The sequence below is a fragment of the Nuphar pumila genome, chromosome 1, assembly GCF_984573655.1.
Source record: "Nuphar pumila chromosome 1, dmNupPumi1.hap1.1, whole genome shotgun sequence".
Classification (NCBI taxonomy): Eukaryota; Viridiplantae; Streptophyta; class Magnoliopsida; order Nymphaeales; family Nymphaeaceae; genus Nuphar; species Nuphar pumila.
This window is the reverse complement of record NC_143249.1, coordinates 174,282,581-174,306,748: the sequence shown is the minus strand read 5'-3', so window position 1 is coordinate 174,306,748 and position 24,168 is coordinate 174,282,581. Positions and strand designations below refer to the sequence as shown.

General features: G+C 40.9%; 1 protein-coding gene across 3 annotated transcripts in view; it reads right to left on the bottom strand.

Annotated features, from left to right (window-relative positions):
- Positions 1 to 23,792, bottom strand: part of ABCI10 (ABC transporter family protein) — a 42,216-nt gene extending 18,424 nt beyond the window's left edge. For 2 of the 3 annotated variants that reach the window (XM_090000105.1, XM_090000122.1), the window contains exons 1-3: positions 23,716 to 23,792; positions 22,848 to 22,940; positions 15,322 to 15,512 (exon numbers count right to left, since the gene is read on the bottom strand). In XM_090000105.1, coding sequence (XP_089856231.1) covers positions 15,322 to 15,512; positions 22,848 to 22,896 — 240 coding nt within the window. In that variant the 5' untranslated portion in view covers positions 22,897 to 22,940; positions 23,716 to 23,792. The remainder of the gene's footprint in view (positions 1 to 15,321; positions 15,513 to 22,847; positions 22,941 to 23,715) is intronic. The other variant, XM_090000113.1, reaches the window with a different exon arrangement.
- Positions 23,793 to 24,168: the final 376 nt, after the last annotated feature.

The following is a 24,168-nucleotide window of genomic DNA, read 5'->3' as shown; positions in this document are numbered from 1 at the left end:
TAGGACTTTGCTCATTTCTCAAAACATTCCAAAAAATCTTTGGGCTGAGGCAGCCCTTACTTCTGTCTATCTCATAAACCGACTCCCATCGAAAAATTTAAACAAAATTTCTCCTTTTGAAAAACTGTATGATAAGGAACCTGATTATAGCAGGTTAAGGGTCTTTGGGTGTAAATGTTTTGTTCTCACTGATAAGAATGACAAACTTTCTCCTAAAGCCATTCCTTGTGCCTTTCTTGGCTATTCTGAAACCCAAAAAGGGTTTTGTTGCTATGATATCAAAAGTGATAAATTGTATGTTTCCAGAAACGTGAGTGATCCCCATAATGAAAATATGGATTATTCTTTTTTATTTGATTTACTGAACAAAGATGATGATACTAGTGATAATGAGTCAGATCAAAGTAACCCAAATGAATTTGAAACCGAGGAAAACATCTCCTTGCCTCCTTCGTCACATCAACCTATTGAATTACCTAGAGACCCTATCACCTACTCTCATAGAGATCAAAACAACTTTAGGAGTGCTCTTGACAGATATAATGATGCCAGTTCCAGTGCCTCTCAGAATGAAGTGATCCCTCGTAGAACTGAGAGAAGTAGAAGGCCTCCTTCCAGGTTCATTTCCTATTACTCTTTTTCACCAAGATATAGAGTCTGCCTTAGTGCCATCCACTCTTATATAGAACCTAGAAATTTTGAAGAAGCACGAAAGTGCCCTGAATGGATTAATGCCATGGACAATGAACTTGAGGCTCTAAGAAGAGCCAAAACCTGGGAATTTCAAAATCTTCCTGAAGGCAAGAAAACAATAGGGTGCAGATGGGTTTTCAAAGTAAAAACTAAAAGTGATGGATCCCTTGAAAGGTATAAAGCTCGCTTGGTTGCAAAAGGATATAGTCAAGAATATGGGATTGACTATGAAGAAACTTTTGCTCATGTAGCTCGTATGGTCATTGTTCGATGTCTTATAACTGTTGCCTCTATCAACAAATGGAACATCTATCAAATGGATGTGAAAAATGCCTTTTTAAATGGCAACTTAAGCGAAGAAGTTTACATGGATGCTCCTCCTGGAATGGAGACTCCTAAGGGAAAGGTGCTTCGTCTTCAGAAAGCACTCTATGGCCTAAAACAAGCTCCCAAGGCTTGGTATGATAGATTTAACTCTGTTATGATTGAGAATGGTTTTTCCTCTTGTTTTACTGACACTGCTCTATTTGTTAGAAAATCCAATGCAGGGATTGTAATTTTACTTCTGTATGTTGATGACATGCTCATCACTGGGAGTGATTCTAACGGGGTTAAGAGTATAAAATCTATCTTAAAAGATAAATTTGAAATGTCTGACTTGGGTTTTCTAACTTATCTTTTGGGAATTGAAGTAGCATACTCCCTTAGAGGATATTTCTTATCTCAAACTAAGCTTGCTTCTGAGATCATTGACAGGTCAGGTATTACAGATGAGAAGCTTTGTGAAACTCCTACGGTAGTAGGAGCAAAGATGAAAATTGATGATGGGGTTTCCCTTTTGGATCCTACACCCTACAGACAGCTTGTAGGATCTCTGATGTATCTGAGTATTACCAGACCAGATATATCCCATGCAGTCCATACTGCAAGTCAGTTTCAGCATGCGCCTACATCCGTTCACATGAGTGCCATCTTACGAGTCGTAAGATACATAAAGGGTACTCTAAATAAGGGAGTTTTTTTGTCCTCTTCTTCTGACTTAAAATTGATTGCTTATACTGACTCAGATTGGGGAGGTGACCCAAATAACCGTCACTCCACCACTGGCTTTTGTGTGTTCTTAGGAGACTCACTAATTTCGTGGAGATGCAAGAAGCAACAAAAGGTGTCGCTCTCCTCAACTGAAGCTGAATATCGTGTCATGGCAACTACTACCATGGAGATTGTTTGGATTCACCAACTGCTAGAAGACATGGGGATCAAAATTGAAGGACCCACCAAGCTATGCTGCGACAACAAGAGTGCAATCTACATTGCAAAGAATCACACCTTTCATGAGCGGACTAAACACATCGAAATGGACTGTCACTATGTTCGTGAAGCATATCTCTGAGGAGTTATTGATCTCCCTTATGTCACGTCTGAATATCAGTTGGCAGATTTTTTTACTAAAGCCTTGTGCGCTCCGCGGTTCAACTTCCTTCTCGGCAAACTTTCGGTCATCTTGCCCTAAGTTTGAGGGGGGGTGTTAAATTATGTAATCAAAACTTGTAATTTCGCATATATATTTTATATATATAAGGTAATACATATACATATATATAATATATGTATATGTATTTACCAATTATATATATAAAATATATATATTCCTAGTAAGGGTAGTTTAGGAATTTTACACATATTCTTTTTCGAGAATATGTTTTTGTATTTATTTTCTTTTTCTTTTTTCTTTATTCCTTTTTCTTTTTGCATTTAATGCATTGTACTTGCATTGGGAGGGGCCCAACCCACTAGTCGTTGGACCCCTCCAACGGTCACATTTGTGACCGTTGGAGGGGCTCCAACGACTATGTGGAGCCCCTCCCAAGGCCTCCTCAAAGCCCTATATATATGGGCAGCTCCTCTTGTATTTTCTTAAGGGATTTGGGATTATAGCCCAACCTCTTTAGTTGTTTATGAACTTATGAGTGCATTTGCACATTTGTGATTCGGTGTGTTGTGCTTGTTATGCACAAGTGTTCTTGGGTGTGTATGTTCACACATTCATTCTCAAGGTTATTGCGTTATCGACTAAAGTATCTTGTTGAAGATACTTTTACAGTTCCATCGGCGGTTGAAACATATGATTTAAATTTGTTGAGACTTGGTTTTGATAAAAGCGATGCATTTGGGGTCATATGAAAGGAGGCACCCAAGTCAAGGTTCCAAGAAGACATACCCAGAAAAGAGGAAATGGCGACACCGGAAGTGGAAGGCAAAGAAGATGATGTAGAGGAGTTCATCTTTATGAATTGTTGAAGAGTTTCTGTAAGATGCGCAATGGACTCCTTTATGTCTTCATCCTTCTTTGAATCTTCATTTGTATTTGGAAGAATTTCACCAACGGAAGCAACCTTCCTTTTGAATTTAGGGCAATCCGGACGAATATGACCCGGTTCATTACAATTATGACAAATAATCTTTCTTCCACTACCATTATTCTTCCAAAAATGGGGTGGTTTATATGATTTAACATTATTGTCGGATCTAGATACGGCATGAACTTCATCAACATCTATTTTCAAGGCCAAACGAGTTTCTTCTTGACATAAGTCGGCCAAAATATCACTTAGAGGAGTAGAAGCTCTATGAAGTAGGGATCCTCTAAGTTGCTTAAATTCGGGACGAAGCCCATGAATAAATTGAAAGAATATTTCTTTCTCCATTTGTTCTTGCCTCATGGCAATAGCACTACCTTCCCATTGAGGTTCAAGGAGAACAAGTTCATCCCACAAAGAAGATAGGGCACTATAATAGTCCCTAATACTCATATCACCTTGCTTGGTGTCTCTTACCTTTTCTTGTAAAAAGAAATGCCTGGCAAGGTCTCTTTGCGTGTACATTCCTTTTATAAAGAACCAAGCTTCATTGGCCTTCTTAAAATTTGCAAGATTGGCGCAAATCTTTAAATCCACATTATTCATGAACCATGCTAGAATTTTAGCATGTTCACTTTTCCAATCCTCCATTTTTGAAGAGAAGTCAAAAATAGCCTTCTCTTTTTCTTCTTCATTCAAAGCTTTTTCCTCATTGCCTTCAAGCTTAGTCAATTTCAATTGAGGTTCTGGAATGGTCCCACACACATACCCCCAAAGTTTTTTACCTTTGAGGTTATTCTCCATAGCGGCCGCCCACATTCGGTAATTGGTCCCATTCAATTTGAATCAGAGATCGATTTTGGTATCCTTGTCGGCCATTTATAAACAAAAAGGTTTAAAGGCAAGAGAGAGGATAGATATTACTTGTCAAGTGAGATTCCGATGAAGCTTTCTTAACCAAACTCTGATACCATGTAATGAAGTGCCGAATGAGTGAAGTGATATCTCCAAGAGCAAAGTACGCACAATACACAAGTAGCCACTAATGGGCAAAAATACAACAAACCACAAAAGTGGTAAAAACACACAAAATGAAGTGAAAAAATATATTTCACTCAAGAGGGCTTCAAAGAAGCATACATACAATAGGGGAGAACCCCTTTATTTATAGGCACAAGAAGAGGACCCTTGGAAGGGCTCCTAAGGGACGTTGGAGCCCTTCCAACGGTCACAAATGTGACCGTTGGAGGCTCCAACGTCCCTCAAGGGGGGCTTTTCCAAGGAAAAAGGAAAAAGAAAAGGAAAAAGGAAAAGGAAAGGGGGAAAATATACATGGCGTGAAATGGGTAAAAAGACTATTTTACCCCTAGTGGGTATTACAAAGGAAATATATAAATATATATATATATATATATTTATACATGTAGATAGACACATAGACATATATATATATGTAAGATATATATATGTGTATGTGTCGTGATCTATATATATAAATATATATATATATATGTGTACAATCATATTTTAACAGAGCTCTACTGAGTGAAAAATGCATCAAGTGTATGAATGCACGGTATGTATTATCTTGATCGGTGACGTGTGGTGGTAGCATGGCATGCGATAGGCATCGATATCGTCGTCAGTGCATCGTTGTATGGCAGCATAGACATGGAGCGTTGTTTGGTTAAACAATGCCAGCGGATCAGAAGATGTTGCCTTTGGAGATTTGGTTAAGGACCTCTCGACTTGCAAGATTTTTCACGTGTAGCGGTTGGACAAACGAGGGTGCATGTGGGTTAGGGCTAATTCCCCCAGGGATCACCTTAGGTGGTTCCAACCGAGTATGATGACTCGGGGCTAGGCGAGTGAATGCCTAGGCGGCGGCGAATGAGTCTGGGTGGTGCTCTTCGCTATGGTGTTCAATCATCAACTGGTCTTCGGACTGGGGCCGCAAGGTCTTGTTCCTTCAGTGGCGAGGTTTTGTTGTGTCGTGCGCATGGAGTCGCAATACGCTCCATAGCACTCAAGGCTAAGGCAAAGTTTGTGCCTTTTTCGGATATGATAGTTGGTATGAGACGACTATGCACTAAGCGGCATGGACTACATAGAATATGCATTTGAAAATGTGATTGATCAACTTTCGCTAGGCAACTGCGCACGAGGTGCTGCACAGGGCCAATGAAAATGATTCAGCACATGGAAAAGTGTTGGTACGCGGCCTTTGGCTGTTAGGCTGGGCAGCTTGGCGGGTCGCGGGTTTGCGAAGCATTCTACGCCCGTGACAGAGCGATATAAAGGCTTGCGGCGGTAAGGAAGGACCATCGCTCCGCACTGACTTATTGAAAAAAGTAAGCCCGTGACACTAAATGCATTTAACATAATGCATTTAGCTAAACACGATAAACAACAAACTCATATATTCATAAAAGCAATAAAGGATAAAAATAAAGAATTTTATTAGTCACAAAAAACTACAAAAGTTACAAAATAAATCCTCACAACAGTCAAGCACACACTCATATTTTACATCCATCTTCTCTCAATTATACAATAAAAGAGTAAACGATACATAGAGAAAGGCATAACGGCTATTTTGACTACTCAAATTTGCCATTATAGCAAATCCCAACAGCTAGTTTGACTATTCAAACTAGTTGTTAAAGCTATATCACATGGGTACGGGTATGGAGGGTACGACACGGAAATTTTAAAAAATGAGGGTATGGCGACATGGGATATATATATATATATGATTTAATATAAAAAAAGGTAAAATATAATTTTAAAAAAAAGAAAATATATATATACACCTCTCTCTCTCTCCTGCTGTCGAGGGTGGGAAGGGGGAGGATTTCGACAGAAAAAAAAGGAAAAACAAAAAAAAATAGAAATTGTGGGTTTCAAGTTGGGTCTTAGTTGAATCCAATCCAACCCATAGGCCCATGTAATCATGCCCCGCCCTGTACCCGTACGCATGTTGGGCCGTGTCAGCACAGGTATGTGCCCTATTTCGTCGTGTCTATGTGACATAGCGTTAAAGCAAATCCCAATGGCTACTTTAACTAATCATCAAACTAGCCATTAGAGCAGCTAGCTTGGTCAACCAAGATTGACCAAAAGCAATAAAAAAATAAATATAAATATAAAATTAGTCATTTAAATAATGATAAAAAACATAAAAATAAAATACCTATTCTGCCCCTAAAAGTATACATTAAGATATATGTATTGTCGGGTATGTATACCAAACTATACTTAGGTGTACTTAGAATACCTTTTGTATACCCTTTTTTCTTTTATTTTGTTTGTATTTTTTATTGTATTAAAGGTATATCTTTGGTATACATATTGGATATTTAATCTTTACATATATATCTTATCACTTGGATCATAGCAAGGACTTTAGAAAAAACAATAATTGCAACGTGCTTATATCATATGTAACGCCCCAAAAATCCAGGACTTGTAACTTTTAGAATAGTTTAGAAAGCTTTGAAATCATACAATTATCAGAGTCTAAATAGTACTTCAGCGGAAAATGATATTTTTAAAACAACAAGTAGATGGACCTTGAGCGCATTACAGCATAAACTTTCCTTTACCGAATTCCGCACAACTATTGAAATCAAAGGGTTTTAAAATGCAATTTCAATGATTTAGAATTTGTTTGTTGAAACCAAGAAGAAGTTTAGTAAAACAGTTTTAGTAACTCAAGGTTTAATAAAAAAGAGAAATTTTGAAATACACTTTATACCAAATTTACCAACATGTCCTCAGGAGCGAAACGTCACGGAAAGAGCTCTATCTTGAACTCATTGCGCCATCGTGTCATCGCAGCGTGTATCACCTATACATCACATGCCCATAAAATGGATCAGTTTCACTAAAAACTGGTAGGTACACATACTGGACAATATTGAACATAATTAAGCAAAATAATTTAATATGTCAAGTAGACAGGCAATTATATAGCAATTTAATTTCACCAGATTCACGGAGCAACTATCATGAGCACAATGCTAAAATTATTACAAGCATTTTACTGGCACAAGTAGGCTAACTATTACAAGCAAAGAACTGCATAAGAAATTTAACTAGCAAAATATAATGCTTCATCAACCACACACAATTCCATAAGTATTGAACCTGTTGTACACAATAACTTTCATACGCACATAACTCAACAAATTGTGTGATCGGATTTAAATTATGTTTCGATATTAACTGGCCAAGTGGGTACGCACAAGGCACGACTCTAGAATCAGCCTAGACTGATCCGGGGGTTTATTATGCTATGTATTTTATGATAACCCGGATAACTGACTGAGTCCGCACCTAAGGGGACGGTCAGTGACCAAGAGAGAAATCCCCAAAGCAGCATAAACAATGGATGCATCCCGAACATGGAGAGCTACCACCTAGGATAATTATGGTAGTCCCTTTCCCCTAACTCCGATGACTGTGGAAGCCGAGTCTTTTGCTCGTAACTGCCATTACTGGCTTGTCCATCGAAGTTTTTGTACTTTCCCGTCCTCTCTCTTGACAGGAGTCAGCGGTTCGAATGAGTACATCAGGGGTAGTTAACTGAAGACCCATTCTACATACTCTGGTCTTTCGACCAAACTCGAGTATCTTGCCGGTGAAGGCGAAATCATCACCCATTTAAGTGATCTTAGCATTTTGTTATTTGCACTCGTCAAGGTTGCCACAACCTACTCATCCAATCATCGCAACGTAAGAAGACGTACTTGTCAAAAAGTACGGTCGTACTTGTCAAAAGTACAACTACGATGAAAGGGAAATGGTTCCACAAAAGAAACCCCAACAGATATTATCTACAAAAGAATCAATACAACATAGTTTGGCAAGATAAGACTTGAATTCATTTCAACAATATTTTGCATATTTCATGATGCAAGGTCGTCTCGAATCTCTCGTCCGATCAACAAAGTACTTAACATGTTGTGCATGTCTAAAAGTACGCTATACTGAACAAGGGAGGTGTGTGGGCTTCTCAAAAGGAACACCCAACACACAACTTCATAACGATCCAAAGAATATAGGAGTGCTCATTTGGCACGATTCATCCTTAAAAGTCATAATGCCACATTAAGTCATTCACGCAAGGCACAACACTATCAATCTTGCATCCAAAATTTATCTTAGTATCGACATGCGACACTAGATTGATAAATGAAGAATGGGTCCTTCAACAGAACCTCACTCATTCATAGGCTCATGCCCCTGATCGGGGTTATTCGAATTGGGTCGCAACTCGAATCAAGGTTATAAAACATTTCTCCCAAGTGTGTACTTGGGAAGGCCCAAATGTGACTTCGCAATCCGACAGGACTTAAAACTTAACTTTGCAAAAGTTGTGCATTTTGAAGAGCACCGGGTTCGCAGAAGGAAACTCATTTTTAAAGAACTGAAATGCACAAGCACAACTTCTAGTGTTTTGAAAACAAGTGAAATCAGGATCGGCACAATACTACATTTATGTAGGTACATATTTACTATAAGTGTCAACATATGCAGGTTATAACATGACGACAAACAACTCTCGACTTGCGATGCCGCACATCGAGCGAAAAGCACATAAGTAACACACGAGGTACCAAAACCATACCTTGACCACTTAGATAGGCAAACACATAAGGTCATAAGTAATACACGAGACACGAAGTCGTACCTCACTCAAAGGAAATGTGCAATCAAACAAGGGCATATGTATTTCAAGAAACACGAAACCACACCTCAACTCATAAGCAACTAGGCAAAATAATGATCGAAGAATGAAATTGCACATCGACCCATAGGAACGTACAGGCAAGTATATATGCAAGCAATTAAGGGCATAAGTATTGCAAAAAGTACGAAACCTCCTTCAACCACATAAGCAAATACGCAAATTAATACTCAAAGAGTAAAATCATATATTGACTCATAAATATGCAGACAAGAAAATATGCAATCCAGAAGCAATATAAATCTAAGCATATCTAGCATGGGCATCTTAATTATTTCAACTTAAATAGGTTCATTTATTGCCCTTTGTGCGACTTTACCCTACCTCGGAATGTTGTGTAGCTGCGTACGCCTATGCGTGAGGATAATACGAGGGTTCGACCGCGAAGCACGAACGGGACCTATTGCGTAAATCTGCAAGAGTGTGAGAGTTATAATGACGTAGTTGACAAAAAGAATAGAAGGGCAGTGGTAAGACCTGCCCTATCGGCGGAATCAAATGAGTGGTAGGGGTATCGGCACCTGACTGACCAAACAACGAATGACAGGGGCCTCGGCCCTTGTCTGACAGGACAGCGGATGGCAGGGGCCTCAGCCCCCGCCTGACAAAACAGTAAATGGCAAGGGCCGAGGCCCCTGCCTGCCAAAACAACAAACGGCAGGGGTATCGGCCCCTGCCTGCTAAAACAACAAACGGCAGGGGTCTCGGCCCCTGCCTGCCAAAACATCAAACGGCAGGGGTCTCGGCCCCTGCCAGCCAAAACATCAAACGGCAGGGGTCTCGGCCCCTGCCTAACGAAATAAATAAATGGCAGGGGCTTTGGCCCCTGCCTGACAAAACAACCAATGGCGGGGGCCTCGGCCCCTGCCTCACGAAAACAACAAATAGCAAGGACTTGGATCCCTGCCTGACAATACTGGACGACAAGGAACTCGGCCCCTGCAAAACAATGAATGGCAGGGGCTTCAGTCCCTGCCAGACAAAACAAAAACTGGCAGGGGCCTCGGCCCCTGCCTGACAAAACGAAATAATGGCAGGGGGGGTCCGGCCCCTGCCTGACGGAACAGCGGCGAAATAAGGGGGAAGGTGCGACAGGGGGGTGTCGATCTCCTGCCACCCTTCAAGAGAAAAAAAAAGAAAAGGAGGGTGCCGCAGGGGTGACTTCAAGGGAGAGAGGGAGACGACAGGGGCCTCGTAGGCCACCTGTCGGGCCTCTGATAGATGCAGAGGGAGCGGGAAGAGGATTAGAAGGCGGGGGAGGAGAAGGCCGAGGAGATAGAGGGCGTACCAGGAAGGGGGCGCCGTCGTCGATGTCGGCTCACTTGCGAGGTCGTCGATGGCGGCGATTGGAGAGAGGCAGCAGCGTCGGGAGGAGAGGAGGAGGAGGAGAAGAGAAGGGAGGTGCACCTCCCCTCCCCTCCCGGGATGCTCTTAAAGAGCTTGGGGCGATCTTCGGGGAAACCCTAAAAGGGTTTCCCTTATCCTGCTGTCGAGGGGGAGGGGGGGGGGGTGGAGCGGCATGAGTGAGGTGCGGCGCACAGGGGAGAGGATTTGTTTTCCTCCCTCTGTGTTGGGTTTTAAAACCCTGCCGATAACGGGCCCGGGTCGGGTCCTGACCCGACTCGGCTCGGGTCCGATAATTTTTTTTTTTTTTAACGTGGGTTTTACATCATATGCCTTAAGGGAGTCCTAACAATTACAGTTATGGTCTAAAAACCTCCTAGCGTACATAATCAGCACCACTGGAGAAAATATTATAAGACGCGCACATGATATGATAGTACTTTACAGGAACAAAAAATCTAATATCTCCTAGTACTGAGCCTAACAAGTTCGAAATTTCAGACACTTGTTAAAGGAGCCAACCCAAAACATCAAGGTGGTGGTTATGATCGAAATTCATGTCTAGAGGGTTCCAACGTGCTGATCAAGCAAACTCAAGATAAGGCAATCAAGAAAGTTTTGAATGATGTACAGTCCTCAGATTGTAAGGTTTCTAAAGAAACCAATTCGGAAAAGAAACCTATTTGTAAGGAAACTCATTGTAAACAACTTCTATTGGATTGCAAAGGTTTTGCATAAAAGGGAACCTCTTTCTCACATTGAAGTTGAGAGAGGAAGAAAGTATTGGGGCAGTGGATGTAGGCATAACCTGCCAAACCACGTTAAATCTGTTCTTTATTTTCTGCACGTGTGAATTTTAGTATGGTATCAGAGCACAGGGTCTGATACGTTCCTTGTCATTGGTCTTTGTTGTCCTCAACTAATCTTGATCGTCATTGAGAGTGGTGGTGTCTTCCATAGAAAAATAGCCTTCTTTGCAGCGCATGACTTTCGTTTTCAGACATGGCCTCCTCACAGCTAAGTTTATCTTCAACTTCACCTCCAATGCTTCCAGCCCCATCAAATTTGCAATACTTTTTTAGCACAAAACTCAGAGTAGATAATTTTCGGATGAAGGAATATCAGTTTACCCCTCTATTGTTGTCATACGACTTGCATGGGTTTATTGATGGCTCAAAACCTTGTCCTCCTGCGACTAAAGCTTCAAGTGATGGCAAGACTCAAGAAGCTAACCACGAATACTATGCTTGGTTAAGGCAAGACCAGCTACTACTGAGCTAGATGATATCTTCATTGTCTGAAAGCGCGCATGCTCAGATTGTCAGATTGAAGACCTCTTATAAGGTTTGGAGCACACTCAAAAAAAACTATGTTGCTCATTCTCGATCTCGTGTAATGCAGTTAAAAGAACAGCTTCAAACCATCAAAAAGGGGACTTGTTTCATTGATGAATATTGTCAAAGAGCGAAAATGATCACCCACCAACTCTCAATGGCATCTAAACCTGTCAATGACGAAATATTGTGTTGCATCTTCTACGTGGTCTTCCAATTGAATACTCGGCTTTCAGGACCACTATATCCACTCATAGTGATCCTATCACTGTCACCGAGTTACATGGTTTGCTTTTGATGCAAGAGTCGTGGCTTGCTGATTATGAATCTAAACCGTCCACCCCTGTTGTGAAATATGTTCAGCAGCGAGGCTATAATCAGCAGCCTCGCCAATTTAACAATGGTGGTTGTGGCAATCGTCAGTTTGGCCAGAATAAAAGTAGAGGTTAGGGATGTGAACAACAACAGAATAATCGGCCAGATCAAGACAGGAACAGAATCTTGTGCCAATACTACGAAAAACCTGGGCATATGGCTAAGTCTTGCTTCTAAATCAACTGCAATCTCGGTGCAAATCCTGGGAACATTGGAAATAACAATCAGCCGCAAGCTTATCACATTGCTCCATCCGTTTCTAGAAAAGGAAGTTGGTATCCTGATTCAGGTGTGTCACATCATATTATGTATGACCTGAATAACCTGTCAGTACATGCTCCCTATGAAGGTCATGACGTTATTAAAATAGCAAATGGTACAGGTTTGGGTATTAGTAACATTGGGTCCACAAGTTTTTCAGTTTCATATTCTCGGTTATGCTTAATGATGTTCTACAGGGATCCCGAAGTTGCTCGAAATTTACTTTTTGTAAATAAGTTCTCTTGAGATAACCAAGTTATATTTGAATTTCACCCGAATTTTTGTTGTGTTAAGGACCAGGTAATGAGGAAAGAAATCATGTGGGGCAAGAGTGATCATGGGTTGTACCAGATCAAGTTGTCGATTGGTCGAAAGGAGGTTTGTGACGAAGAAAGGATAAGTATTGATAAGTGGCATCAGCATCTTGGACACCCAACTTTTTGGATAGTGAATCAAGTAGTTTGTTTGTTTGGTTTACTGTTTTTTCACAAAGTAGGTTTCTTTTCTGAATTGGTTTCTTTGGAAACCTTACATTCTGAGGATTGTACATCATTAGAAACTTTCTTGATTGCCTTATTTCGAGTTTGCTTGATCAACACATTGGAAACCTCTGGACATGAATTTGGATCACAACCACCACATTGATGTTTTGGATAGAGTCCTTTAACATATCGGATAGGAGGTGGACTGGCATGTTCCATAGACCTATACATGTTGCAGGGGCTTATCTGAACCTGTACTTTGTGAGACTCAATGTTGGATGATCCAGAGTCAGGGCCTCTATTAATGCTTGGTATGACCCACACAGCCTATTTTCCACACAATTGTGCTACAGTTGACCAGAACTAAAAGGGAGATGGGAGCATTTCGATTTGATGAGGTCATGCAAGCCAGAAATTTGTACACACCCAGTTTCTAACTTTCATTGAGATTCACCTGTGAAAGGGGTTCATGATGTTTTTGTAATTGTCTTGTATAGGCATGTGGTATGATGGGAGTTCTACTGCAGTCATATTCCTGAGCTGCAGAGGTTTGCAAGACGAGTGTTCTCACAAACATGTAGCAGCTCCAATGTTGAATGCAATTAGCTTGTGTTTTCTATTATACAGAGTGAATCCACATTGAATGACCAGATCTTTTTCTATGTAAACACTTGTGGGCACGACAGAAGAAAGTGGTTGAAAAGCTTCTCGAAACTATTCTATTGAACTTTCAAATATCTCCACTCAAGTTGGGCCCATGAGTTTGTCTAAGGAAGTCATAGCAAAGCAAATCGGAATAAGAAAAATTTGATCCATAACACCTATGTATCTAATCCAAAGCTATTCACTTTCTAGATGATCCCCTAGAAGAGGGGAGGGTTATTATAAGAATCCTTCTATTCTAGCTATTTTGTTCCCTATTTCTAGTGACATGAATCCTTAGGAAAAGAATCTTATTTCCACCGAGCTAAAACAATATATATGTCGATGACCCCAGTAAACCGAAGTCTTTGTTTAATAGCTATTTGAATTCAATCTCCCCTTCAAAAAAATTGATCTAGTTATGATTAAAAACACTCTTGTATCTTGATCCATAGATCTTTTACTCATACTTATCTAATTGGAGAACTAAAAAAAATTATGCTTCACGATTTCATAATCCCAGTTTTTGGATGCAAATCATGAAAGTGTATATTCTTCCCCAATTGTGGCATTGATAGGAAAGGATTAAACCCTTGTAAGAAATAAAGTTTTTAATCGGAATATGAATGTATCAAACTGAAAGAATGGTTAACTATTTCAATTGGTAATAGAACGAATAACACTTTTACCACTAAACTATACCCGCTACATTGTGATTATTGTATAGGAATGGCCCATTTGTCAAACAAGGAGATGAGTTGCGAACAATATATTGTGAACATTTGAGTGTTTGCACATCCTGTTTCCAGAGATACTTGATGAAATAGGGCAAGAGGATAAATAAATGAAAAACAGAAAAAACTCAACCTCTTTCCTTTTGTTTGGATATAGAAGTCAATACCGAGAGGTCCGATAGAATCGGTGAAGTTGGAACAGAAAAATAAGTTTCGTGCAATAATTTATATAGTTAATTTATACATGCAGAAACAAGTTTTTCTACTTGTTGAGACTCAGGAATGGGAGAAATAGGTTCAGTTTGAATATTTTAAGGTTGATCTTCATGCAAGTCATGGTCTGTGGCCGATTCATGAGCTTGAACTAAGGGTACAGTTATAGGTAAGAGAGCTGATTTGGTTGATGGAGTCGGATGAAGATGGATTCAGTTTAGGCTCAGATTCTTGAAATGAGAACCGAGTTTCATCAAATACAAAACATGCCTAGAGGGTTCCAAAACATCAAGGTGGTGGTTGTGATCCAAATTCATGTCTACAGGAGTTCCAACGTGTTGATCAAGCAAACTCAAGATAAGGCAATCAAGAAAGTTTCTAATGATATACAGTCAGATTGTAAGGTTTATAACGAAACCAATTCAGAAAAGAAACCTACTTCTATGGAAACTCATTGTAAACAGCTTCTATTGGATTGTAAAGGTTTTGCATATAAGGGAAACTCTTCCTCACGTTCAAGTTGAGAGAGGAAGAGAGTATTGGGGTCGCGGATGTAGGCATAACCTGCCTATCCATGTTAAATATTTTCTTTATTTTCCTGCATGTGTGAGTTTTAGTAACACTAAGGGGGCAGATTTTGCAAAATGACCTTCACAAAGAAACTAGCATACAAACATGTTGATCCAAAGCATGCTTAACTTTAGAGTGCTCTATTGACCTCCATAATCTAGTCTTGGATGAAGCACAATTGAACTTAACTGAACTAAAGATTGTATGGTCAAATATAAAAGCAATGTCAAAAGCTAATAACGATACAAAAAAACTGACGGCAAATCAAAATGTCAAATTTTTGACAATAAAACAATGTAAGGGACACTATTACCAGAAACAACTTAAAATAAATCCTTGAACAGTTATGGTTATTAAAAGGTAGCCTATGCATATAGTTATCTGTAGCACTTACATATGATAAAGGTAGCCTATACATATAGTTATCTGTAGCACTTACATATGATATGGTACATGGATAAACATGTAAGGCCATTAAAATATAACTTGCACATTTAGTCATCCACAGCACTTCATATATAAACCCATAACTGCAAAAAGTCAAAGTCATGAGAGAGATACCTTTAGAAGGGTTGATTTGCCACAGCCATTTGGACCAAGCAACATCCAGAACTGTCCCTTAGGAATGTGTAGGGAACAATCATTGAGGATAGGCACAACCCTTCCTTGTTTCATGATGGAAAAACTGAGGTTTGTTCCTTGGATGGCAAAATTGGTCGAGCCATTATTGGTCCCATGAATTGCCTGAGGACCTTAACAGTTCCAAACAAAGCAATCGACCATAAAAATTTGTAATCAAGCAGACAAAGAATAAAGCCAGGTAAACATGATTAGTTTACATAAGGTAACACCAATGGTGCACTCCACTTGTTGGCTTAAGTTTGGAAACAATGGAAGCAGCAGGTCTCAAGAATAAAATATGATAAATGTAATTGAGCAAATAATAATGGCAATATTAAATGTTAGTTCTAAGAAAACAGGAAGTAGCACAAATAGCTCACAAAGTTGACAACTTGTGTCTGGCAGAAATGGATAGCACAAAGTCTCAAGGCAAAGCCTAAGTTTAAAAGAAAAAAGACAGAAGGGTGGATAGAACATTGCCAGTTAATGTATCAAAAATCATTTAAACAACAGCTACTCAATTGAACTAACCATCTATGCCCTTCAACCCTTTTTCATTTCCAACATATCTTGTGCCGCTGTTGGAAGCAATGTTTCAATAGACCAATCATTTACAGCCTCATTATACAACTGCCCAAGTTTCCTACACTTGAAACTGATAGATCTTTTCCTCTGCCCCAAATTGAAAGGATACAAAGAGTTGGCTATATGTTGGAGCCCAATTTCTATGTTACAAACTCCTAAACGAAATGAAAAAGCATAGGACATTGACCAATATTATTAAAGAGCATAATAACATTCACGTGAATATGTGCATGGAGCATAATATTAAAAAGGCTGTCAGACCCTTCTAAATGTTCGAGAATGCTACTGATAGATCATAAAAAGGCAAAAGACTAGGGTGTCATTTTCACCAACAGTCATGGTGGCTGATGCCATAAAGCCATTTTCCTAGAGGACTTTTTGGATGTTATGGACTAACATTTTGTGGTTTTAATGAGCTGAATGCATGAACGGCTCATTCTGTATGAGTGAAAATGTAAAACCGCATTTAAAAAAATTTATCGGACCCGGGCCGGGTCGGGTCCGGACCCGACCCGGGCTCATCGTCGTTAGGGTTTTTAAAAAACCCGACACAAGGGAAAGGGTTTTGAGAAAACCCTTTCTCCTGTGCGCCGCACCCCCCACCGCGCCTTCGACCCGATAAGGGAAACCCATCGGGGTTTCCCCTTTTGTCGCCCCTCCCCGAGCTCTTTAAAGAGCGTTGCGGGAGGGGAGGATCGATGCCCCGCCCCCCTTCTCGTTCCCTGCAGGCGACAACCTCGCCGGCAAACCTACCGACGCCTCCTCCTGCTGGTCCGATCGCCGCCGCCGCTGCGACCACCGCCGGCGATCCGCCCCTTCCAGGTACGCCGTCTCCACCCTCTTCACCTCCCTCTTTTTCCCCCTTCTTTGGGATTCACAGGTGGGCCGGCAGGTGGCACACGGCCCCTGCCGCGCCCTGCGTAGCCATCAGAGACCGACAGGGGGCCTACGGGACCCCCGTCTCTGGGGGTACGCCGGAGTGACGGCAGGGGCCAATGGCCCCTGCGGACCCCCTTCTCTTCCCCGTGGGAGATCGGGCGACCGACAGGAGGTCGGTCGTCCCCCTGTCACCCTCCCCTCTTCCTTGACCTGCGTAGGGGGTCGGCAGGAGGCTGGTGGCTCCTGCCTCCCTGATCTCTCTCTCTCTCTCTCTCTCTCTTACCTTCCGGCAGGGGCCATCGGCCCCTGTCCCTCTTATTTTAAAACCCAGCAGGGGTCGATGGCCCCTGCCATTTTTCTTCCAAGACCGACAGGGGCCTTTGGCCCCTGCCCTCCTCTTTTAAAGACCAGCAGGGGCCGATGGCCCCTGCCCTTTTTCTCCATGAACGACAGGGGCCATTGGCCATTGGCCCCTACCTCCTCTTTGAAAGCCGCAGGGGGCCTTTGGCCCCTGCGCTCCCCTCTCTCTGCTCATTCCATTTCTCTTTCTGGTAGGGGCCGATGGCCCTTGCCCTTCCTTTAAAGCCAGCAGGAGCCTTCGGCTCCTGCCTCCCTTTTCGGAAACCCAGCAGGGGCCGATGGCCCCTGCCCCTCTCTTAGTCGTCTGGCAGGGGCCGATGGCCCCTGCCCTTTTTTAGATATCCGGCAGGGGCCGATGGCCCCTGCACCTGTTTCTTTTGGCAGCATGGGTCATTAGACCCTACCCCATTCTGTTTCAGGTCAGCAGGGATCGTTGATCCCTGCCTTGTTTTGCAGAAAAGTCGAGACCCCAATCCTTTGTTGTCGTTTTTCCTATTCATTTAAATGCATACTAATAACGTACCTTTGCAGTTTACGCAACAGGTCACGTTCGTGCTCCGTGGGCCGACCCTCGTATTATCCTCACGCGTAGGCGTACGCAACTGCACGACATCCCAAGGTAGGGTAAAGTCGCACAAGGGGCAATAGATCTAATTAAGTTGAAATAATTAAGATGTCCATGCTAGTTGTACTTAGATTTATATTGTTTTTGTGTGGCGTATTATTCTTGTCTGCATGTTTATGAGTCGAGGTATGATTTTACTCTTTGAATATTAATTTGCGTATTTGCTTATGTGTTGAAGGTGGTTTCGCACTTTTTGCAATACTTATGCCCTTAATTGCTTGCATATATACTTGTTTGTACGTCCTATGGGTTGATGTACAATTTCATTCTTCGATTATTATTTTGCGTAGTTGTTTATGAATTTGAGGTGTGGTTTCGTACTTTTTGAAATACATATGCCCTTGTTTGCATGTATACATTTATGGCTGCATATTTCCTTTGAGTGAGGTACGACTTCGTGTCTCATGTATTACTTATGACCTTATGTGTCTACCTATCTAAGTGGTCAAGGTATGGTTTGGCACCTCGTGTGTTACTTATGCGTTTTTCCCTCGATGTGTGGCATCGCAAGTCGAGAGTTGTTTGTTGACATGTTATAACCTGCATATGCTCACACCAGTGTTGTGAAAAGCATTGAGGCGTAGCGAGGTGCTCCACCAAAATATGAGGCGAGGCGTAAGCCTCGAGGCGCAAAGCGTAAGCCTCAAAAAAAAATTTAATCTTATAAAAACTATAAAAATTATCTAAAATTATAAATAAATAAGAAATGTTTTATTGATGAAGCACCAACCAACACGAAATAAAAAATCTCAAATAAATACAGAAAAAAATATGAGATAATTAGTATAAAGAAAAATAATGTCTATATTTTTTTATAGAAAGAAAAATTTAGACAAAACCTTAGCTTATATTAGTATCTTTTCTGGGGTACATTAATTCACGGGAAACAGAACTAGGAGACAGAATTCTGCACAGAATTTCATATCAACAATAACTAATCATACTTCACAGAATATTTGCAATGTTGAGAGAAAAAACTGAAGCAAAACATCAATGAGAGAGACATCAACTGGAGGAAATCAAGGCAACATGATAATGTAAGAATTGCTATAGTTTATAGTGGCTTTTTTTTCTTTGACTTAGACCTTAGTTGAGATTATGGCTGAAGAGACAAATAAAGTAGAGTTGCATACGATTTAGTGTTGGTTGCAGTGAGGTGGTCTACTCTATACCATTCTGACATTGAGATGAGCACCATAAGGTGAATTCTATCATAAGGAGTTGAAATTGAAACAAATGATGTATACGTCTCAATTTGAAAAAAGAAGAAATTTGTTATTTCTGCACCATCCACAGGTAATACTGTTGGGAATGAGAAAATTTGCTCTACTGGTCCTAAGTCATGCTTTTGAGACTGACTTCCTCTGACCCAATGACAGCTGCTCACTCTCAGTTGCTTGAACAAATTCAGCAGCTGCTTGTTCAATTTATAACTACTTATTCTTTATCGACAGCGAAAGCTGGGGTTAGGCAGACCCCTACCAATTAATACAACCATACCATTTGGGGTTCGAACTTGCAACGTCCCAACTCAAGGAGACGTGCACTGACTACATATTCTCCTTCCTTGCTTTGCTTCTTCCCTTACTGTTATGGATCCCACAGTTTTTTTTGAGCCATCCATTTTCTAGAAAAACAGCATCTAGAGCATACAAAATGGACAATGGAGTAAGCACAAGTTCCCTCTGAGAGAACCATCGGTGGTTTCGCATGGCTGAACAGCATCTAAGGGGTCGGTAAAGGGTACCCCTGACCTCACAGAATTCCCAGTAGCTCTGTAATGGCTTGGGTGTTGGTGACCCCACCCAGGGTTTACCTTTCAGTGGGATTCCCCCATTAAGTGACCCAGTTCTCAGCGAGAGTTCCTTGTCATTAAAAAAAAAGTCTGCGAGAGAGAGAGAGAGAGATGGGAAAGGGGCTGCGAGAGAGGGAGAGAGGCTGCGAGAGAGAGGGAGAGATTGTGAGAGACTATTTAGGGCCCCCGACCCTCGTTAGGGTCGGGGGCAAGATTTTAATTATGGTCAAATGAGGGCTTTGACCCTCATTTGACCATAATCATAAGGCGTGCACGCCTCACCCTGAGACGTGCCTCGCCTCGAGGCGTACGCCTCAAGGCCTCTGAGGCGTACGCCTCTGTGCATTTGTGCCTCAAGGCACAAAGGCCCTCGCCTTAAGGCGAGGCGCGCTTTTTGCGCCTTGAGGCGCGTTTTTAATAACACTGGCTCACACTCATGGTAAATATGTACTTACATAAATGTAGTCTTGTGCCTATCCTGTTATCACTTATTTTCAAAACACTAGAAGTTGTACTTGTGCGCTATAGTTCTTTTAAAGAGGATTTCCTTCTGCGAACCCAGGGCTCTTCAAAGTGCACAACTTTTGCAAAGTTAAGTTTTAAGTCCTGTCGGATTTCGAAGTCACATATAGGCCCTCCCAGGTCCACACACTTGGGAGAAATATTTTATAACCCCGATTCGAGTTGCGACCCAATTCGAATAACCCCGATCAGGAGCATGGGCATATGAATGAGTGGGGTTCTGTTGAAGGACCCATTCTTTATTTATCAATCTAGTGTCACATGTCGATACTAAGATAAATTTTGGACGTAAGATTGGTAGTGTTGTGCCTTGCGTGAATGACTTAATGTGGCATTATGGCTTTTAAGGATGAATCGTGTCAAATGAGCACTCCTTTATTCTTTGGATCGTTATGAAGTTGTGTGTTGGGTGTTCCTTTTGAGAAGCCCACACACCTCCCTGGTTTAGTATAGCGTACTTTTAGACATGCACAACATGTTAAGTACTTTGTTGATCGGACGAGAGATCTGAGATGACCTTGCATCATGAAATATGAAAAATGTTGTTGAAGTGAATTCAAGACTTATCTTGCCAGGCTGTGTTGTATTAATTCTTTTGCAGATAATATCTGTTGGGGTTTCTTTTTGTGGAACCATTTCCCTTTCAGCGATCGTCCCCTTAGGTGCAGACTTAGTCAACTATCCGGGTTATCTTAAAATACATAGCATAATAAACCCCCAGATCAGTCTAGGCTGTTTCTAGAGTCGTGCCTTGTGCGTACCCACTTGGCCAGTTATTATCGAAACATAATTTAAATCCGATCACACAATTTGTTGAGTTATGCACGTATGAAAGCTATAGCATGCAACGGGTTTCAATACTTATGAAATTGTGTGTGTGGTTGATGTAGCATCGTATTTTGCTTGCTTATGCAATGCTTTGCTTATAATAATTAGCTTACATGTGCCAGTGAAATGCTTGTATTAGTTTTAGCATTTTACTCATGATAGTTGTTCCATGAATCTGTTGAAATTAAATCGCTATATAATTGCCTGTCTACTTGACATATTAAATTATTTTGCTTAACTATGTTCTATATCGTCTTGTATGTGCACCTACCAGTTTTTAGTGAAACTGACCCATTTTATTGGCAGGTGATGTATAGGTGATACACTCTGCGATGACACGATGGCGCGATGAGTTCAAGATAGAGCATTTTCCCTGACGTTTCGCACCTGAGGACATGTTGGTAAATTTGGTATAAAGTGTATTTCAAATTTCTCTTTTTATTAAACCTTGAGTTACTAAAATTGTTTTAGTAAACTTCTTCTTGGTTTCAACAAACAAATTCTAAATCATTGAAATTGCATTTTAAAAACGCTTTGATTTCAATAGTCGTGCGGAATTCGGTAAAGGAAAGTTTACGCTGTAATGCGCTCAAGGTTCATTGACTTGTGGTTTTAAAAATATCATTTTCCGCTAAAGTACTATTTAAACTCTGATTATTGTATGATTTTAAAGCTTTCTAAACTATTCTAAAAGTTACAAGTCCTGGATTTTTGAGGCGTTACAGAAAATGCCTTTTGATGCAAGAAAGGTTGATAAATGTTCAACCCAGAGTTACCGGAAACGCCTAGCCAAGCAGGGAAGCGTGCTTCCCCGAAGCGCATTTCGGAAGTGCAAAACGTCGCGCTTCCGAAACGCGCTGGGAAGCGCGCTTCCCTCGTTTTTTTCATTTTTTTTGTATTTTTATTTTATTTTATTTTTCTCTTTTTCGCTTCCCCCTCGCTTCCAGTTCGCTTCCTAGGTCGCTTCCGAGATAATTCTTGATTCGCTTCTAAGTCGTCCCACGCTTCCCGCTTCCTAAAATTTTGGAAGTGCCTCGCTTCCTGCTTCCTGCTTCCTGCTTCCTGCTTCCTGCTTCCTGCTTCCCGCTTCTGCTTCCGCTTCCGCTTCCGCTTCCGCTTCCAGCTCCCGCTTCCTCGACTGGCAACCATGGTTCAACCTATGAATCTCAAGCATGCTGCAAACAGTACAAGTAAAAAAAAATCTGAAGAACAAATGGAAGAGATCAGATGATGATTTTGACTGATGTCTAAGCATGAAGCAATTTAAGAGAAAACTATTTCCCTCAATTTCTCAATGTTGAGCATGACGCATGAAAGCTATTGTTTGTTGTGCAGAAAAGTCCAATATGATGCAGGCATGGAAAGCAAGTTCAATTGGTTAAGCATGTATCTATGTTGCAGGTGTATACTATGCATGCACGCTCACACACACACACACACACATTTGAAAATACAGAGTTAATTTTGAGGACAAAAACAAACGCTTTCACTTTTCAAATTCAAATTATTAAAGTACATAATGCCACTTTTTGAAAAGCGGATTTGACATTTTGTTTCTTCCAATACACAAGACTCACTTTACCTCAAAAATTAACCATGTATTTTCAGAAATACAATTGCTTTTAAGCTTATTGTAATCATTATAATCAGTTCAGTGCTTCTAAAAAGTTCAATATTAGATAAACCCTATACACGTATTCAGTTGTAACCGTGTATATACCTTAATTGTTAAAAATTAGCAAAACATAATGCAGATCCTTCCAGATCCATATCCTTTCCAGTTCTGACACAGGCACATGTACAGACTCAATCTAATCAGACTGACATGATCCAGTACATTGTAAGAAAGGGCCAGGAAAAGAGAGTGTTTACCACAGTTTTTAAATGGTAGCACCCTTGGTGGTAAGCACAGTGCTCGCATTTTGCTTCTTTCACTGGGCAGCTACAACCTCAGGATCCCTACACCTACACAAGAAGTTAGAAAGACAAATAGAACAAGTAAACAACAAGCGTCAAAGCGCTAGCGATGGAATGGAGGAGAAGGTGTGAATGAGCTTGATGGTGGGGGACAATGAAGGGAAATAGCGTAAGGATGAACTAAAACTGGATCAACTCCGGAATCTAAAAGTGGGTCGTGGGGTTTCAACTTTAGTGAGCAGCACAAGTGTCTATCCTGAAAGTTTGAGCTTTAGATGTTTAAAGGAAAGAGACACAGGCAGGGTACTTCCATAGGCAAGCAACTAGGTGCTAAGGGAGGGAGAGAAGCTTGGCAGGCTAAAACAGCCCTACCACCACCATGAATTTATCATCATAAGCCATAGAAATCACTAAATCACAGAAGCAACAAAGATCTCTAGGATTAGAAAGGAAGATGAAAGAGAATTACAAAAAAAACGAATTTAAGGAGCGGATACGCCCACTTATCCAAATAAACGGGATAAGGTGGGGTGCTCTATTATGGTAAATAATGCAGTTTCCCAGCTTATCCCGTTTTTCTAGATAAGTGGGTACACCCAAAGACCGGTTAATGGTTTCTAATATGCTTGGCTGAACAGAAAGGCAGACTACCAGAAGAATTAGTTTCCAGTTTCAAGCGATTGGCAATGATAGTTTGCAGGACAAAATTGAAAAGATATGCTGAAAAACTATAATCAAACTATAACTAAACAAAATAAGAATCAAAACACCACAATGGCAGAGACAGGCTGATATTACAGAGCAGGGGAAGGGAAGGACATACCATTAGACCGTCGCCTCCCTGTCTCAGACTCTCCATTTTGAAGATCAGGCGTTACGACTGAAAAAAAACGGAGAACATGTTCTCTCTTTTCTTCCCCTTCTCCTCTTTCGTGTACAACGGATCGTCGATTACATTCAATCCCCACCGCACATCTCACTTGTTAAATTGTGAGAAATGTGATTGTCGGCCCACCGTATGCCTTTCATGCGAGATGTGCGGTGGTGATGGAATATAACCTCATATACTACAAAATATGATCGACGGTAATTGTTCGCGTTTTCCAGCCGCTGTTTGCAAGATTTGTAAGGTATGGTAAGGGAGAGAAAGTGGTAGCTGTTAACTATTTTTGTAGCTAATTACTCAATTTAATTTTTGAAGGATTATTTTTTATTTTTTCTAAATCGACGGTAACTATTTTTTATTTTTTCTAATTTTTGGTAAATGAAACATCTC